The sequence below is a fragment of the Lacerta agilis genome, chromosome 2 (assembly GCF_009819535.1).
Source record: "Lacerta agilis isolate rLacAgi1 chromosome 2, rLacAgi1.pri, whole genome shotgun sequence".
Taxonomy (NCBI): Eukaryota; Metazoa; Chordata; class Lepidosauria; order Squamata; family Lacertidae; genus Lacerta; species Lacerta agilis.
The window spans coordinates 92,956,971-92,977,231 of NC_046313.1; the positions used below are offsets into that span (position 1 = coordinate 92,956,971).

At 41.3% G+C, this 20,261-nt stretch overlaps 1 protein-coding gene across 11 annotated transcripts in view; it reads left to right on the plus strand.

Moving 5' to 3' along the window:
- Positions 1-20,039, plus strand: part of FOXP1 (forkhead box P1) — a 533,089-nt gene extending 513,050 nt beyond the window's left edge. For 7 of the 11 annotated variants that reach the window (XM_033141222.1, XM_033141223.1, XM_033141226.1 and 4 more), the window contains 4 exons: positions 1,527-1,696; positions 3,568-3,637; positions 10,687-10,853; positions 18,968-19,112. In XM_033141222.1, the coding sequence (XP_032997113.1) occupies positions 1,527-1,696; positions 3,568-3,637; positions 10,687-10,853; positions 18,968-19,112 (552 nt within the window). Of the gene's footprint in view, positions 1-1,021; positions 1,144-1,526; positions 1,697-3,567; positions 3,638-10,686; positions 10,854-18,967 lie in introns of those variants that run through there. The other 4 variants (XM_033141229.1, XM_033141228.1, XM_033141225.1 and 1 more) reach the window with 3 other exon arrangements.
- Positions 20,040-20,261: the final 222 nt, after the last annotated feature.

A 20,261-nucleotide genomic window follows, 5' to 3' on the forward strand; every position in this document is an offset into this window, starting at 1 on the left:
GACTAGGGTAGGTAGTGTTAGGGATTGAGGGGAACAGCGGGCTTTGTAGTGGTGTGGGCAGCTCCAAAATGGAATATTTTATGCAGTACTGAAGTACTGTTGCTGAAAGTATGAATCCAAAAACAATTATGGAATTGGTGAGGCCTTCAGAAACACGACTCAGTGGACATAGCTATTTATGTACTACAAGCAGTGAATTTTTGTTTGGGTATTAGAGGTGCTTACCAAATGCTTAGCCAGAATTCAGGAATGAAAGGCAGCTTCCCTACTGGAGTATGTGGTAAAAGAATTTAAGGGTTTTTTTTCACCCCCAGAGCTATGTCTTGATATATTTCTACTTTCTGAAATGTGTTGCTGTGGGTTGGATCTGGACTAAGTTACTTGCACTCGGTTCCCATTTAAATCAATGGGACTCAAATGAAGACATGATTAACATGTCCCACTGAGTTCAACAAACTTAATCTGGACCCAACCTGTGTATGGAATTTTTACAAATGACTAACATTTCTTGAACTTTTAGCAGGCCATGAAAACGTAGTTTTACAAAACCAGACCCTCAGGTTTTACCCAGTTTTTTAACCACACTCTCCCTTCCCTTTTTCATGGCAGGATGTGTCCGTCCCCCACCCCTCAAAAAAGTTTGCCTTTTGTTTTATAAATTATTTAGCCCTGTTCTACTATGCCTTGGTTCTATATGAGCCCCTGGGGTGACAAAGCATGTAAAATGACAATTGCGTGTTGTTGTTTTTTAATTCTTGCCCAGGTTGAATGTTGGTCATGTTCTGTAAAACAAACCCAACCTTGATGGCTAATCAAGGGATCTGGAGCTGATTTTATGTTATTTCTTTTGCAAATCCTAAAAACATATAAATATGATACAGTCCAATGCGGAGGGCGGGTGAGGGAAAGGGGACTTGCCAGCTGACAATGCTGCTGTTCATGGACAATGCTAAGTCTCTTCTTCTCATGGAAAGTTTTTTTTCCTTCTTCTTCAATATTTTCTCTCTTATACTTGCTGCAGAATGCAGTGCGTCATAATCTTAGTCTTCACAAGTGTTTTGTGCGAGTAGAAAACGTAAAAGGGGCAGTATGGACAGTGGATGAAGTAGAGTTCCAAAAACGAAGGCCACAAAAGATCAGTGGGTATGTCCACCATGTTTGAACTTCTTAGCCTAGCTTGGATCATGCTTACAGTTTTAACATAGAGGCTTTGGCTGCTAGATGGTGTTTAGAGATCAATCCAGGGTAGTTTCACCTTGTTTCAGTCAAGGGGAAACAACAGAGAACATTTCATCACTACCGTTTGTATGCCCACCAGTCCCCTTACCCTTGCTTGCTTGATGTTTGTTTTGCATCACATGCTAGTAGCTTTTAGGTGGCAATGCATATTAACCCTCACAATCCATTTGCTTATGCTTATTGCATTTTATTTTCTTTTTCCTTTCCCCTGTATTTGATGTCTGTTCTATTCCCCGATCCCATGTCACTTTGTTTCCACTTCATCTCGTTTGCTGATCTTATCCCAGGGTGCTATTCGCACCAACCTATCCCTGCATAAGTGCTTTATCAGAGTAGAGGATGAGTTTGGGTCCTTTTGGACTGTTGATGATGAAGAGTTTAAACGGGGCCGTCATATTCAACGAGGCCGTCCTAGAAAATTCTGCCCTGATGAAAACTTTGGCGAGCTTGTTACACAGTAAGAGCTTTTACTTGCTTTGTGTGTGTGTGTGGGCGTGCTAGTTCCTCCCCTCCCAAATTTTTGTTTTCTGTTGCTTTTGCTTTGCATGATTTATCCATCTCATGTAGACTCGCATTTCACGAAATAGTGGCATTGCCTTTGCTGCAAAAGAAATCTCCCCCTTAAATGTCATGGTTGTACATGCATTGCACTGCTTCTTTGCAAATGCCTATGCTAACACTTTCTGACATGTTTATGGTGATACTTTGTTATAATGCAGGGATAAGGATGTGTTCTTTATCATGCTGATGCTGGGTAATGCTGTATAACCAATTAGCAGGATGGTTTTAGGCTGTTTCCATATTGATAATTTTAGTTGATCTTAACCCACCCACCCCCATATTCTCTCAATAAAATCTGCATTGCCACAACGAACAAATTGAAACATTCAAACATGTTTGAAAACAATGCTCAAAGGCCACTGCAGTGGCATTTGTAAAGGTGCACAATAAATGTTTAAAAAAATTAGAGCTGGAGGCTTTAAATTGCATATTTCTATATGAAGACTGCTTAAAAATAAAAGGGGTGAGCCATTATTTCAACAAAGAAAGTAATGATACAGCACAGTGTTTTGGTTATTTATTTATTTATTTATTACTGATTTAGGATGAGCATTGTTTTTAGTAGTCCCAGAGAGAAATTCCAAGTGCAACCCACCAGGTGCTCCTGCTATCTTTTTCTTACATTTCAGTAAAGTTTGCTGAGCAAGAGAATGGAGGGATCCAAGCAGTAGTATCTGATGGATTTTGCCCTTGCGTGTTTTCATATTACATACTTGGGCACATTTAGGTTGGACCCAGACTTACTAAACTTACCTCTAATGAGTTGTAGGTCATTCAGTCCGATCCCCTGCTGAGACAGGAAATCTCCTGCAATCCACCAGGATTGTGCTGTGAGTTAGTTCTGTAATTGAATTCAATGTGAAAAGGTAATTATGAGTTGAGTTAATTTCCAGTGAAATCAGTGGGAACACAAGTCCTACTAAATTATGACCAACCCACTGTGTATTGTATAACAGTTTTTCAGGTACTTCCAACAACATACTTCAGGCATCATTGGATCATTCAGTGATGCCTGACCAACACAAGTACACAAAAGAATTATTTTTGCCTCTGAAAACATTGCATGGATTTTTGGCACAAGTCACTGCTTTGCAGTAGCTCCCTTCCAGTCAGAAGACATGCCAAGAAGAATGGTGTCTCACATAGGAACAGAGGATGTGGGATTTTGGGGGATGGATGAATAGTTATTTCTCTTCCACGCCCTACATGTTTTTGTGGAGGGCCTTCATTATAAGAAGTCCAGGAAAAACTATGGTGGGTGCAACTGAGAAATGGGCACCAACAAACTTGGCCAATATGCCCTTTAGACGTTCTCCTAGCTTCACATCCAAGAACAGCTCCCGCAGAGTTGGAATAATGTTTAAATGATATGACACCAGCTGACGCACTTGCTGCTTTCCCATGTTATAGGGAAAACGGTGTCAGTTCTGTGGGAAAGACCCATGTGTGCATCTTCTGCCTGCATTGCTGCCTCATATGGATGTTCTCCCAGCTGTGCGGGAGCTGCACAGAGGTAAGTAGTTCAGGGAACATCTAAAGGGCACTTTTGGCTCTGAGACCAAAACATGACATTAGACCTGAGATACACATTCAGTGAAGGTGAGGGCAGTCAAAATAGCTATGTAGTTTAAAACAAACAAACAAAAAACCCCACTATGTTTATTATGTGTTGTGTTTTTTCTGGTACGGGAGAAAGCCTGGCCTTCTGGAAGTGCAAATTTGACTGTATTTAACTTTACCCTTTCTTTACCTATCTTCCTTGCGCAGAAACCCTTCACTTATTAAAAACATGCAGACCAGCCACACCTACTGCTCACCTCTCAGTGCTGCTTTACAGGTAAGATTAATGAGTGTGGCAAATATGCCACATAGGCGCGCGCGCGTGTGTGTGTGTCTTCCTACTCGTTTCAAAATATATTAGCCTTGCTCTAATTAGATATTAAATTTTAATTCCGTTAAACTTTTTTCTTAAGTGCATAAAGCATCATGGTCCCTGGAGGCAAACACATATCAGGCCGCTTCAGCATTAGCTAGATGCTTAGCATTTTGAATATTGTGGCAAAAAAATTAAAAGTTCACTTATTAATATTTATCAGCAGTATCATAATTTCCATCCTCTTATTTCAGAATTTCACTTGAGGCAAAAATACCACAAGTGTAATTACTCTAGCACAGCTATTAATGTGCTGAATGATAGGATACTGTATCACATGACCTTCTATTGTTCGTGGCTTTAAAGGGAAAGCAGATTCACACAGAGAGAGAGATTTTTCCTTTAAGGATCTTTCAGATGCATGTTTTTCTGTTATGAAATAGCTAACACTTGCATCACGCTGGGAGAAAAGAGATGTCACTTCTGTGCTGCCGATAACAAATGATTTTAAGGGAAATGTCTAGATACTTTCTCACGTGGGTAAGCAGTTAGGAATGTATAAACAAGCTTCTAAACATTTTCTAGACATGCAAAATTATAAAAAAATTATATAGGCCAACCAAAAGCATGTATTTTTTCACAGCTTTGCATTCAAATTCTCTAGAAAACATTCTCACTACTTCCCCTCAATATGTTTGGTGTGGAAATAGATGTAACTAATAAACATTTGTATGGTTGTCGCCGTAAAGAGATAAGTTTTCATGATTCTTCTATGCTGCTTCTCACACTTGAAAGGTCTTTAATTTTTGCGATGCACAGACCACGCATACAGATGGCAATCCACCTCGTATTCCACTCAACAAGAAAATCCCCACTGATTATAACTGAGCTGGACTGCATACCCACACATGCATATGCGCAAACACACACACACATGTTGTTTGTAGGTGGTGACATGACACAGTTGCCTGTACCCCCTCTGTAATAACTTGTATTGTCATAAGCCTATCTGGATGCAGTCACAGCATATGCGCATTTTTCATGCCATAGCATTTCTGAGAGGTTTGCTGCTGGACTTTCCCTTTTACTTTTAAAACAAGAAGGGGATTGATTAAGAAGGGAGTAGCAGCCCCACATTACCCCTAATTACTTCAGTTTATGTAGTAACTTCTGAAAAGCAAATGAAAGCATGTGCAAATGAAGCAACTGTAAATACCATTCATTAGGATCTTATTTTCCCTCGAGTCTTGTGAAGTGCGGTTTTTAAAGACATGCTCCGTCTGCGGAATAGTATTAAGATTACAAGCACATTTTGCATTCATGAGGCTGAAAGGCAAAAATGAAGTGATCCAGCATTCCTTCAGCTTCTGTTAGCTATGTGACTAATTTCAATTAATATGCTTATCATACCGAACAGTTCGCGTTTTAGTTCTAAGACATGTGTTGTTGTCGTCATCTCCCCCCCCCCTTGTATTATGTGATAACGTAACAGTAATTTCTGTTCTCCTGCACTACCATTATTTAACCTAAAAAAGGGGGGGGGGCGACCAAAAAAAGAAAAACATACACAAGAGGAAGGTGGCATATATATTTCAAATAACATTCAATAAATTAAGGGTGCTTCCAGAAGGGAGTTTATTGTGGAATTGGTGCTTCTTGGGCACATATGGTTTTTTTTTTTTTTGCAGCGTCCACATGACAACATCAAAATGTCATCCCCCCCACTTTCCCCCCCAAAATTAATCCTTATTTCCCCTTACCACAGGAAATCCAGTAAAAAAAAAATCCATTACAAATCTGTAGTCACTGCTGGCGTAGAAGCTTCTTAGCACATTCATTCATTTATTTTCAGCAGATAGAGTTATTTTCTCACACCTGTCCTTCTGTTTGCTCCTCACCTGAGCACAACCTTGCCATTTTTTAAAAGATGTGCACACACAGGTACGGAAATGCTTATGCACATGCCCAGAACAGAAAAGAACACTGGAGGGCCTTTGTGAACGAGGAACAAAACCCAAGAAGGCCCCAGAGACATTTTGTCAAGGTTCACTCAGTGTTGTGGACAGCAACCAGCAGTTTTGCAGTGAATATCCATGACTGAAAATGCAGAAACGTGTGGAAGCTAACATGACAAGTACACGTGCAAAAAAATCATTTGGCAGCCATCTGGAAAACAATTATTTTGTTTCTTATCTTTCAAATCAACTCCAGTTTATATACATGGCTCAGTCAGAAAGGGAGTGAGCATTTTTTTTAAGCACAGTGAGTGTATAGAATTTATTTTCTTGTTGAGCATATAGTGTCCCATCTCTTTTTGTTGGGACACTCAATGCTCCGCATCTCTAGAAAGAACCCTAGTTCAAAAGCTGTGACTTTTAGGAAGCCTTGAGCAATTAAGCAGAATACAAAACCATGCAAAATGCCTTTCTCTGCAGCAAAAACAAGCAAAACATATTTGATGGCTTGATATTGTGTTGTATAGCAGTGTAAGCAACAAATGGTTGATAGGCATGTGTTGGGAGATCATCATTTATCAAGCCATGTGCCCACTTTTTGCTGGTTGTGGCAATAGTCATTACAACTAATTCCCATTCCATCATCTCAGCTTGGAGGACTACTGAAAACACAACTCATTAAGCATGCAAGCTGGCTTATATTGTTGCTGGATTTTCCAGGACGTGGCACCTTCTTCATTCAGCTGTCACAAACCATTCTGTCGTTCTCTTGACATTCAAAGCCAAGAAACAGATTTATTTATTTTTTTGCTCTGTTTCATGGGATATCCCCACATTCGCTTTCTTTCTTGTCCTATAGGTGAGGTAACTGTCTTCTGCAATAGTTTCCCAGAAGCACAGTATCTCTGTAATCCATCTGCTGTCAGCTGGTTCCCTAAACTCTTTCAGCAGGCAGCACTTCTACCCGTGATTTACTTCTCTGAGGCTAGACAAGGGTGAAACAACCGTCAGATCTACTGATATGCTCAGCCTGGTGGAACACAAAGTGAAGCAAAGGGAATGAATGAACATCTCCGATGCTCCTGTTCTCCCTTGTTTAATTATGTGTTTCCCACGTTCTCTTTATAGTCTCCCCTCCTAAATCACAAAGCATTTTCAAGATATGACAGTAGCCTATTTAAAGAAGGAGGCAACTCTAAGTTTGTAAAACGGTATTATCCCTTTATATCCAAAGATAGAAAGTTCCAACCAAAGGGCTGTGTCTAGTGACTCATGGGGAAGCTGTGAAAAAATGTAGAAAAGTGGTGCTTGTAAGTGGTGCATCATGTGCCTTTGGATCACGGCCCTAAGGGCTTTTGAGAGGGGGGGGGACACCATTAGAATTTCCAGATTAGCGTTTCTGATCCACATCTCACAATGTTGCCATGTGAAGATCCCCTGTTGCTATCTATCTTGTTGCTTCTGAATGGAATTTGTCCATTTGGCCACCTGTGGTTTTTGGAGGGGGGGGGAATAGCAGGTGCTTTTCCTGTTCTAGCTCTTCCTAAATAAATTACTTTACTGCAATTACAAGTTATCTCGGTGGTGGGAAGTGCGTGACTCATTATTTCTCAAACTGCAGGAAGCATGAGTCTTATGTTCCCCACTTCATCAAAATTATTTTTCTGCATCTTGAATAAAAAAAGATTAATATAATCCTCTTCGTTAGAGTAGTTTTTTGATTGCACTGCATAGAGATAGGGACTGTGCTTCGGGGAGGGCCGCTAGATAGAGCATAAAAGCAGCAGACTTCTGCAGCCACCAGTGACTATTGTGTTGAGTCTGTTTCTTCAGGTTACACTGCAGTAAGTAAAGAGTCAAAACATCTCAACGTTCAGCAATGCCAGGTAGTTCAATATGGACTAACTTGCAAATTGTTTCCCCTGTAGTTCACACCCACACTGTGGGTGTTTTTGTTTGGTGCTAATTTCTTCAAAAGGCCTTTCCCCTCCCTTCTCAGATAGGCTGAATCTCCTACTTTTTTGTAAAAAGCATCTCTCAGAAATTAATTGCCCTTATATTTCATTTATTCATTTTAATAGATTTGTGTCCCATATTTAAAAAGAGAAATTCTCAGAAGGCAGCACATAAGGTATATGGGCCAAATAAATATGTGACTGTAATATATAAAATGCATAATTTAAAACTAGGAACAGTCAATAACACTAAAATAATAAAGAGAATAAATAGCCAGGGCATACATTAAAATAGCAGCTAGCCCCAGTTGAACATTAAAATGACAAAACAGTCACAGTTAAAAGGAACCACAGATTTCAACAGCCCAATTAAAATCATTTTTTTAAAAAAAAAACATTGCTGCAACAAACAAATAGGTTTTCAGGGCCTGCAAATGTGAGGCCACAACTGAAAAACCCTCCTGGCTTGTGCCCACCAGCCTGATTGCTCCCAAAGACAGGCCTATGTCGGGTCTCAGAAGTGCAGGCAAGTGGAGGTGTGCAGAGGTTTAGCACAAGAGTTGGATTGGGCTGAGGTATCCCTCGGATGAGCCTCCCCATTCCGCCCAGAAAACAGGTGGGCAGGCAGAGGTACTGCTTCTAAAAGGGAAGGGGCTAACCTAGCCTGCGATTTGCTGGATCCTGAGCTGGCCCAGCTGCCATCACTTGACAGCATTGCCCCCAACTCAGTCCTGATCACTCTGCCGGTTTCAGGCTGAAACAGAGATATGCCTCCTCTCACTTCGCCTTTTGCCTCAGCCAGTGTGAGCTATGTAAAATGTGGCTGCACATGTGGTAGTAGCACCTGTAATGTTTCCAAGAATACAACCACTCCACCTCCAATGCTGTTTTAAATATTTCTTTTAAATATCTCCCCACCTACCTACCTACCAGTGTGGTGTAGCGGTAAGGAGCGGTGGACTCGTAATCTGGTGAACCAGGTTTGCTTCCCTGCTCCTCCACATGCAGCTGCTGGGTGACCTTGGGCTAGTCACACTTCTCTGAAGTCTCTCAGCCCCACTCACCTCACAGAGTGTTTGATGTGGAGGAGGAAGGGAAAGGAGATTGTTAGCCACTTGGAGACTCCTTAGCGTAGTGATAAAGCGGGATATCAAATCCAAACTCCTCTTCCTCCTCTTCTCTATCTATCGTCATCTATCTATTATTGCTTAAAGGGCTATCACCTTCCTGCTCCCCCTCCTGCTTCCACCTGGCCCTTTAAATCCCACAAAAAAGCGAACCCCAGTCTCTGGCCTGATTCTTTGTTACCCTTTTTGCTGTTATATGTATTTTGCAATCTTGCCCCTTCCAGCACTGCAGGACGCACCATTTCTGTGCCTTTTTCTCTTTCTCATACACCTCTGCTCACTAGGAAATTGCACTCATAGAGTAGGACAGGGCTGTGTGTTTATTGCATTTTAAGATGCAAACAGACTAGTCTTGACTCTGTCCAGGGAGTTGGGACTACAACTCCCATCATCCCTAGCTAACAGGACCAGTGTTCAGGGATGATGGGAATTGTAGTCCCAAAACAGCTGGAGGGCTAGGTTTGGCCATGCCTGGTCTAGTGGATCACATATTAGTTGAAACCTGGCAGGCCTTTGTTGTTATTCCAGTGCAGCCACATACTTCTTGGGTGGCCTTGGGCCCAGTCACTTGCTCTCAGTCTTAGCCCTTCATTTTTTTAAGTGTGAATGAAACTGTCTTGCCTCACTAAATTGTCATACGTCTCAGTGAAATGAAGGTTGTAAAGACCTTGGCACCAGAAATGAACTATATAAAGAACAAGTGAGGACTTCATCTCAGGTTTGCAAATGCAAAGAAATGGTTTATCAGTTAATTTTCTGTAAAGAACATGCACTTAGGTCCAATTCTTGCATTATTTTCCATTTGAATATAACCTAGTGAATATCTAATTTTTATATCTTAAGAGTTTGTATTTGCCACTTAACAGACGTTAACAAGACTTTACTCTGGCTCAGGGAATACTGAATATGAGGGCCTATTTACTGAATATGAGGGCCTATTTACTGAAGTTCCAGTGCAGCTCAGAACTGGCATGGTTAAATCATTATTTGGCAATTTGATTACATTTGACAAGCAATGTGAGAACAAAGCAGCCAAGCACTGCTGTTTTATTCATTTCACTGGAATTTTGTGGGAGTCCAGTGCAAGTCCTATCCATCCAAATGAAAGTTGTGTCAAAGCAGATATCACAGGTCAAAATAAGAATATGGAAATAATGTTACCAGGATGTTGCCTAAAATATTTGCTCTTGAATATGATTCTGTTTTCATGAATGATACACATTAGAAGAGCTCAGAAAATTTTTGGTCTCAATTACTTCCCCTAAACTAAACTTTCCCCATCAACTCACATACACATCCATCCAAGCTGTTAGTCCTGCATACTTGGGTGTACTATTCACAAACTCAGCCATGTGGAATTACACCACAAGGAGGTACATGGGAAGATGGTAAGGAGTTCATAGTACAAAATGAGCAAACAGGAACACAGAAGCTGCCTTTTGCCAAGTCACACCACTGGTCCATCTAGTACACTTGAGTGGCACCAGAGCTCCAGAATTTCAGACATGAGTTATGAGCTCTATCTGGTGACACTAGGCATTTATCCTAGTGCCATCGGTGCTAATGTAAATAGCAGCAGGGGGACAATTTTTGAGGTAAGGCATTAAAAAAAAAACCCTTCACCCACACTATGGTCCCAATCCAGATTGCCTGAATTCCGGGTTTGTTTGCTTTTTTAAATAAACAACCAAGGCCAGCTCTATAATTTAACATGTAATTTGTCCCAGTCATCATTTGACTTCTTCCCTGAGTCTAAATGGGGCGATACTGTCTTTGGTAGTTACTACAAGTAGAAAACAGAGCTTTGTGAATTCTTAGCTACACTCTAGCCAGTGGTAGAAATAATTAAGTGGACATTTTATCCATTATATTTAATGAAAACATAGTGCAAACAGTGTTACCTTGCAGCTGATCTGTGGCACATGTATGAGCATGTGTTGCTTTGGATTCTCATGTCTTGTTCTTTGACTCGACAGGCTTCAATGGCTGAGAACAGTATACCTCTGTACACTACTGCTTCCATGGGAAATCCCACTCTGGGCAGTTTAGCCAATGCTATGCGGGAAGATCTTAATGGTGCAATGGAGCATGCGAACAGTAATGGGAGCGACAGCAGCCCAGGACGTTCCCCTATGCAAGCAATGTAAGTAGAGAGGAATGTTGCTGCTGTTTACATTTATCTCCTGTCTCTCTCCCTCTCCCTGCCCCTCTTCCAATGAAGCCCAAAATATAAGCTCCAGAAATGTTTGTGCCAACTTGAAAAAAGGAACCATTTACCTTTAGTGTGGTCTGACAAATCCACCTGGGCATTGTTAACTCACTTTTCACTCAGTCCTTTGGCTTGTAAACCACCAGTTTGCAGAAATGGCATTCTGAAAATGCATTTCTTTGGGAGATTTTTTTGTCTCTTAACACATTATTTCCACTTGGATCCTTTAATGAATCTGGAAATATCTATTAATCACCATTTTTCCATGGTGGCTAAAATGGAATCTTCTTGTTCAAAGAGGTTCTACTCTTGAGCACAAGATGCTAGGGTCAAATCCATTAAAGATATTATCACCTGTGTGGAAGACTCTCAGTAAAGATCTGGGATTATCTAACTTTCACATAAGCTTTGTGCAAGCAAGTGAATCCGGATGAATGCTCAAGGAATAGTTGGTGTCTGGTAGAGCAGCCTAAGGCCTTTTGTCACCTGCACAGGAAGGGGGAGCATGTGACTCCTGTGCTGTACTTGGGTTCATTCAGACTTGTCCACATAGAACTAAGCCATGGTTGATCATTACATGCAGCCCAAGGGGCTGGATCCCACTAAACTGGCATGCTGGCAGAAGCCAGCACAAGGACTTTTGCTAGTGCAGCTGAGCTTCCATCCCCTCCCCATGCATGCCCCACACCTAATCTGCTCTGCTGGGTTGGAAGACAGTCCAGAACGCTGAACAGGGGCAGGGGAAAGTGAAGATGACTTGTCTGGCAAGCAGGAGTATGCACAGATGGAACGATCAGAAGAGCATGATGCTGAATTCCTCCATGTATGTTCCCTGTGGACTTAAAGAAAAATGTGTCTGGCCACTGTTAGAAAACTAATGTTGGGTATAAAACACAATTCTTACACTAAACAAGTGGACTCTCATATATTGTTTGCTTAGTTGGCTTTAAAGTTCATACATTTATTTCCAAACTACACGAGTGCTGGAAAGTTTCGTTGTTGCAAGAGGCATGCAGCAATTTGAAGGCCACCAAATTCTGTGGGGAAATGGCTAGCTCTAAACTTTCATCAGGAGCTTTGCAATTTTGCGGAATAAGCACAGGGTCATCTGTGATACCAAGACAGAATGATCAAGGCAACAACACATTTTGTTGCAAGTCCCCAAAATTGTACATAGATTAACTGGCACTGCAAATAACTCTTTCCTCCATTTTTAGAGGTACTGGAAGTGACTGTAGCAAGCTGTATCTCAGAACGTGACCGTGAAATTATTGGTCCTGTTGCCAAAAGATCACATAGCCAATTAATAATATGGTTAAAAGAATTAATTTGTAGCCCTTCTACTTCAAAGTATTATGAATAAGGCATTGACAAAAGTAGGTCTAAATCAAAAGGTAGGAAAGCATTAACCTAGTGCCACCCTAATAATTAGTTGTGAAGGTAATTAGCATTTAATGGTTTTTAAAAAGTTTCCCACCTGCATAATATGTTGAGCAGGGGGTAAAGGAGAAAGGAAATCTAAGGCTCATAATACTTTGATATTTCAGCATTTTAAATCGGTGCACATTGTGCTTTGAAAAAAAAATCTTTAAAGATGGCAACATTCATTTTTAATTAATAATTAATTTGAACATTGTCTTTTGCCATTTACTTCAAAACATTTCAATGTGTTTAGTTTTTACAGGGATTGTTTGTGCAGTATTAATTAGCATTCCCAAAGCAGAATGACATGACATTCCTCTAGTGCTGTTTGAATGGATTCATCTTCAGGCAGTTGTACATGCAAATACTTTTATTCTCTCCATGACTATGTTAAAAGATTTGATAGTTTCTAATTCCTAGAAAAGTTGCTGGCATGTCGGAATTTTTCAGGAGTAAAGCATCTAGTTTGCCCATGGATAAGTTATTTAAATGATGCACTTAAGATATTTTTGAAGCCAATATTTGGGTTGGTGTTGGTTTTTTTTATGGAGTTAGGACAACTGGAAAGTATTAAGAGAATTAGTGACAATGAACACCTAGCAAGTGTTTACATATCTTGATATCAAGTATCCATCACTCAATTTGCATATGTAACACACCTTTAGGGCAAGGACATATAAGTTGTTTGACATCTGAAAACTACATTGAATACTTTTGTGAACATGTGTACACACTTTCTATGATGAGACCCAGATTATTACTAAAGTTCAAATTCTGCAGTAAAGAGCCAAGGCAGCCATGTATGACTCACAGCCCACCGCCACATTTGTTTGTTTGTTTGTTTGCCAGCCATGCATTGGTTTTTATCAATCACAACTTTTGGGATTATTTTTGTTACATTCAATGGATTTCCAAAGCCATTTCACTACAAGAGGATGTTTTCCATCTTCAGTTAGCCGTTATGCAGTTAAATAGTAGCAAGTGTGGCAGTGGCATCAGTATACATGTAACATTGCGCCTTGAGTACAGTCATACCTTGGCTGTTAAACGTAATCCGTTCCAGAAGCCCGTTCGGTTTCTGAAACGTTTGACGACCGAGGCGCAGCTTCCGATCAGTTTCCTTTACAAAATATACTTCCCTGCCGTAAAGTAAATTGTTTTTAACAATTCTGGTAGGTGTATCCTTTAAACTTTATCACAAACTATAGAGTGCCTTGTTAACATGACAGCTAAGCAAGTATAACACTCCTGCAGAAATCTTATTGCCATCCAATTCACTGCTTTTCTTTATGATACACTGAAATCCTTCTACTCTCTCCTTACTCTTCCACTCCTCTCTTTTGAAACATTAGAAAGTAGTCACATAATTACAGCTTGGGGACATAACACTTTCATCCTGACATGCTCCAAAGGTAGCCACAAAGCAAATTGTTCCATGCTGTGTGCGCCACTAGAGCACAGTGGCTTTAAACAACAGTCAGCTTTATTAAAAACTCCTCTCTTCCCAGAATGGACAAACAAAAGAATTACTCGGGTGTAAAAAGAAGGGAAAGTTGCACTCAGTGAGGTTATTTATAGTTAACCCCTTCAGAAGTAAGAGTCATGTAAGTTAAAAGGAATGACTGGGAATTCTTGTACTAAGGAAGGAAAAGCAAAGCCTTTTTTAAAACTCCCAATACTGACCTTTGGAGACTACCTTTCTTTTCTTTCTGTTGTCTCTTCCCCCCTACCCTTCTCAGCTGTAACAGGACTTGTAAGACTTTTATATAGGAATTCTAAACCATGTGGAACATATAGAAGATTCAGTTACAGGTGGGTAGCCGTGTTGGTCTGCCATAGTCGAAACAAAATAGAAAATTCTTTCCAGTAGCACCGTAGAGACCAACTGAGTTTGTTCTTGGTATGAGCTTTTGTGTGCATGCACACTTCTTCTAAAAGATTCTGTTCTTCAACTCTGAACAGTTATGGGGTTTTGAGTAATGTGTGAACCAATGCTTCTTTCATTTTCACATTTCTCGATGGTACTCTAGCCCAAAAAAATATCCCCAAAAGAATGTGAGTATTCTCAGACTGGTTATTTTAGGAAAGCAGTGCTTGTCCACGGACAGGATGTACTCAAGTTATTGTAGCATAGGTAAAAGTAAAGGGACCCCTGACCATTAGGTCCAGTTGTGTCCGACTCTGGGGTTGCGGCGCTCATCTCGCGTTACTGGCTGAGGGAGCCGGCGTACAGCTTCCGGGTCCTGTGGCCAGCATGACTAAGCCGCTTCTGGCGAACCAGAGCAGTGCACGGAAACACCGTTTACCTTCCCGCTGGAGCGGTACCTATTTATCTACTTGCACTTTGACGTGCTTTCGAACTGCTAAGTGGGCAGGAGCTGGGACCAAGCAACGGGAGCTCACCCCGTCGCAGGGATTCGAACCACCGACCTTCTGATCAGCAAGCCCAAGGCTCAGTGGTTTCACCCACAGCACCACCCACGTCCCTATTGTAGCATATGGGGACACAAATGAAGCCCATTGTCCCATCTAATACAGTATTGCCAACTCTGATTGGCAGAGGCTTTCCAAAGACTCGAATAGAGGTTTTTCTTGCCCATAATTCTACCTGAAATCCTTTAACTAGAAGTGTTGGGAATTGAATATGAGATCTTATACACTGATAAGGAGCTGATGTGCTTTGAACGCATAAGCATGAGAAGGCATGTGCTCTGAACCTGTGCTATGGTGGCTTTTTGACCAATATCGCATATACATTTTATAATTATGGATATTAATGAGACTTTCTGTTGAGGAGAACTGAAATAAAGGGAGTATATATCAGATTCACAGTAAGAATGTTTCACAGCTACCATTTCCTCTGCTTTGAAGTCCATTCTAAAACACAGCCTTTGTTGTGGATGTTGAAGGAGAAACAGGTATTTCCTTCTCCCAAATCTGGGTTCCCATCTTTCTGAACTCTCTTCAACCTGGTGTAAACAAATCCACCCTGCTAGGAATGTAGCTTACCTGTGGTGTGGACACAAGAGGACCCTTTTTCTGGGGCCACTTTAAAGGTGATGCTGCACCCATGTCTCTCACAAGCACTTGATGCAGGTTTTCAAAATTCATTAGGTTAGCCGGCAGGCTGGGGACAAAAGTGAGAGCTGTTTCCTAGTTCTGCTGGATCTCTCAGCGGTCTTTGACACCCTCAACCATAACATCCTTCTGGACTGTCTAGAGGGGTTGGGAGCTGGGGGCACTGTTATACAGTGGTTCTGCTCCTTCCTCCTGGGCCGTGTTCAGAAAGTGTTGGTGGGGGATGAGTGTTCAGACCCCTGGGCTCTCACTTCTGGGGTGCCTCAGGGTTCTGCCCTCTCCCCCATGCTTTTCAGCAACTAAATGCAGCCGCTGAGAGAGATCATCAGGGCTGGGTGTTCATCAGTATGCGGATGATACCCAGCTCTATCTCTCATTTAAATCAGAACCAGTGAAGGCGGTGAAGGTCCTGTGTGAGTGTCTGGAGGCGGTTGGAGGATGGATGGCAGCTAACAGATTGAGGTTGAATCCTGACAAGACAGAAGTACTGTTCTTGGGGGACAGGAGGCAGGCAAGTGTAGAGGACTCCCTGGTCCTGAATGGGGTAACTGTCCCTGGTCCTGAATGGGGTAAAGGTGCGCAACCTGGGAGTCATTTTGGACTCAAGAGCTGTCCATGGAGGTTAATTCTGTGTCCAGGGCAGCTGTCTACCAGCTCCATCTGGTACACAGGCTGAGAGCCTACCTGCCCGCATACTGTCTCGCCAGAGTGGTGCATGCTCTAGTTATCTCTCGCTTGGATTACTGCAATGTGCTCTATGTGGGGCTACCTTTGAAGGTGACCCGGAAACTACAACTAATCCAGAATGTGGCAGCTAGACTGGTGACAGGGAATGGCCGCCGAGACCACATAACACTGATCTTGAAAGGACCTACATTGGCTTCCAGTACGTTTCCAAGCACAATTCAAAGTGTTGGTGCTGACCTTTAAAGCCCTAAACGGCCTCGGTCCTGTATACCTGAAGGAGCGTCTCCACCCCCATTGTTTAGCCCAGACACTGAAGTCCAGCACCGAGGGCCTTCTGGCGGTTCCCTCGCTGCGAGAAGCCAAGTTACAGGGGGAAAGGCAGAGGGTCTTCTCGGTAGTGGCACCCGCCCTGTGGAACACCCTCCCACCAGATGTCAAAGAGAAAAACAACTACCAGACTTTTATAAGACATCTGAAAGCAGCCCTGTTTAGGGAAGCTTTTAATGTTTAATAGATTATTGTATTTTAACATTCTGTTGGAAGCCGCCCAGAGTGGCTGGGGAAACCCAGCCAGATGGGTGGGGTATAAATAATAAATTATTGTTGTTGTTATTTCTGCTCAGCAACCCTAACATCCAAACACACAGATCAGAAATGAACCTTTAACCCTATGCAGCTTTATTTGGTGCCTGGATTCAGCACCTACTGTGATTCAGCAATGCCAAGCTACCAGGGAATAAGAGACTCGCACAGAGAGAGATTTCACATATTTGCTGTTAAATTTGACAACACAGGATTATTCCTCCATGCCATTCACACATGTGTAAAAAGTTTCAGTAGGAAAATGTACATGTGTGGCAGCCCTTGGTAGTCTAGAAAGTTGTTCTATCACTATAAGGGAACAATGAAAGTGCCACAGGTTGACTGGGACATTGTTTATAGTGCATTTTGCTGCTTTGCGTTAGGAGCAACTGTTTATACAACATTCACGTTTCCCTACAGGCTTTCATAAACTAAATAACTCAGCGAAAGGATCATTTCTTCCTGGTGATCCTTTTCAGGAAAAGCTGTATGTTGAGGCAAATGCCTCTGTCTTGATGTAGCAATGCACAGTTCAAAACCCTGAACTGGATGAAAGATTTGAGGTGCACTTGACACATCTGGAGAGTTTCAAAGCCCACTACTAATATTAATGAATGTTAGTATTTCATTCATTTTAGTTTCTGAAAGTATCATGTGGCTTGCTTTCCTTTTGGCAGCTACATGAGCTATTCTCCTTCTCATGGTGCGATTCCTGGTTTCACACCAAGTGGCTGGTGCTGATCAGTATAACAACAGGCAAATTCTACGTGTGTGTGTTTTTCTGGGGTTGTATCATTCCCATCCACTCAGAACATCCCAGCTATTTCAAACCACTTCCAAGTTAAAGTTTACATACTGGATTATTTCTTTATTTTGCTTTGGCAAATTAAAAGGGTTTGAGTTCGTTTACTGCAACATCCAGAGTTGCGGGTTATAAATCAAGCAAGACTTTGAACTTACCCTCACTTTATTTTCAGGGATTGCTTTAAACATCAATTATTTACAAAGGAAACTGGATTTTCCTCAACGGGTTGTATTATTACTGTTCACATGATATTGCCAATAAAATCTGATTCCCTATTATAAAGTCTCTTTAACAAGACACTGCTTACTTGCTGGGGTATTTTACATATCAAAAGCTACCAAACAACAAAAAAGAGGAAGGTAATTTGTATTTGTAAAGGGGTTGTTGTGAATATGATTTACGGACAACATTTTTCAATTGTTATCATGCCCGTTTTGTATAATCAACCCTTGTTCCCCCATGGGTTATTCACGTGCTATTCTATAATGAGAAATTTGGCAGATCTCATCTCTTTAGTGCATCCTTAGTGCCCACCATGAGCTGAGGATCATGTTCTGCCTTGTTTACAGCTGACAGTGTTATTATTCTCATTAGGACTCTGCTTTCTTATCATATTGTTGTGTTGAGCGAGCCTTTTCCTCTCCGTTTGTGTTTCCTGGCAGGGCTTTTCTTCCCTTATTGACAGTTTGTAAAAATATGCATTAATTTGGAGTTTAAAGCATGTATCATGGTGTCTCTTTGCTGTGTTTGCTTGAAGTTGATTAATGATAGAACCTCACTTGGGGTCGTCCTCTGGAGACTTGCCTCACAGGTTCTGCATGTTAACTAGAGAAGCAGAACACACAGTAACCGATGATTAGCCCAGCCTCCAGAAGCTCAGTGGGCTGATAAACCACTGTTTTGCTTTACAGATGCTTATTTCATTTATTTATCCGAAGATTGTATTAATCAAGCTAATGTGTCACTCGAGAGCATTTTCCCTAAATCCCACGAAGAAACCATAAAGAAGCAAAGGCTTGCTTCCTGGTTTTGTTTTCTATTGAATCTTGGCATTCTTAGGATTTCTCTACGCCCCCCCCCACTCCCCCGTTGCCCTTTGCAGCCAAACGAAGAATCACAATGTGACATGTATTTGTGAAAAAACAGGCTGGGGGGGGGGGGAGAGCTGTGCTCCATATCAACCATTAAAAAGGGGGAGAGTTTCAAGAACCTTAGGATCTCTCCCCCTTTGTTATCTTCCTCGTTTGGTAGGAGAGATTGTATTTCCAGGTTCTCGGAAACCTTTGAAAAAACAACTCAAGTTGCTGTAAAATGATACGTGTTTTAATTATACAAAAATAGGTGCTTTATTCTAAAGAGCTGAATAACCTTTTCAAATTGTTGGTCACTTTCTCTAACCCAAACAGGGTTGTTGTTGTTTTTAAAAAGTAATTAATTGCTCACCAACATTTCCTCTTTCCTTTTATGTTCACAGGCACCCGGTGCATGTCAAAGAAGAACCATTAGATCCAGATGAAAATGAAGGCCCGCTGTCCTTAGTGACAACAGCCAATCACAGTCCAGAGTTTGACCACGACAGAGATTATGAAGACGAAAATGTAAATGAGGACATTGAATGAATATGTCTGTGATGTGATCCTGCAAATGAAGATCACGGGGAGGGAGGAAAAAAAACATATACTTCAAAATTAGCTGTGAAATCTCTCCCCATTATTGTACAGTCTGGAGGAAACACTTGGTCCATTTTGACAGCTATAAAGTACGTTAACTCTTAGTGCCATCAAGTATCCCATTTGGGAGTATTTTTGATTTTTCTACTTTTTGTTGAAAAAAAAAACACAAAACAAAGGAATTTGTACTCTGTGCATTGGATGGACTTGTTTGGTACTTGGGATTCCCTCTCACAGTCAACATCAGTGTTGTAAATTTGTTCAACCAATTCATTTATCCACAATTTGGCAGCAGACTTTGGACTGCAATTCTTCCAATTTGGGACACCGAAGACATCAAGCTGAGCATGTACACATAATTGCAGATCAAGCCTTTGCCCAGATTTTGAGGATTCCAATGGACAATATTTGCACAGTATCGCATGTTGATTATCACTGCCTTCACTTTTTTCTTTCTTTCTTTGCTTCCATTTGGGATGGGGAAGTCGTGTGCGTGTGTGCACACGTGCACCTACATGTGTGCGTGCATAAGTGTGTGTGTGTGTACTGAAGAGAGGTTAAAAGAAAATTCTCCCAATTTTTTTAAGTGTATAACTTTGATTTCCCCCCTACTTCTCCTACACCATTTTAAGTTCTGACCTCAGGCCTCAACTGGCCAGAGCCTTTTGAGGCTTAAATGTTTTCTGTACTTTTGTGATGAATGTTAATAGGTGTTTTTATTATACAAAGCTGAATGTCCTTGGAATTGTTTGTAGTTCTTTTTCTACCATTCATTCCAGTTTCCTTCAGATGCCATCATGTTTTCTTTAGCTATGGAAAACATTCCAGTTTGGGCTATATTCCCACTCCTCACCCCCCCCCCCAAAAAAAGAAAAAGGTTTTCAAAAGCTGCTGTAACCGTGTGCAAAGATATCTTTGATCAGAAAGAAAGGTAGTTGCAAGAATTGAGAATGGAAAGGCAAACCAGCACAAAACAGTATATAAGATGCGGTGCAAATTCATTCCACAGAGCAGTGTATGTTATCATCGTTCAGAGTTTTGTTTCTGGGCTTGCTTTCTTTTTTTTAAGTAATGCTAAATATTTAGTAACACAAACTT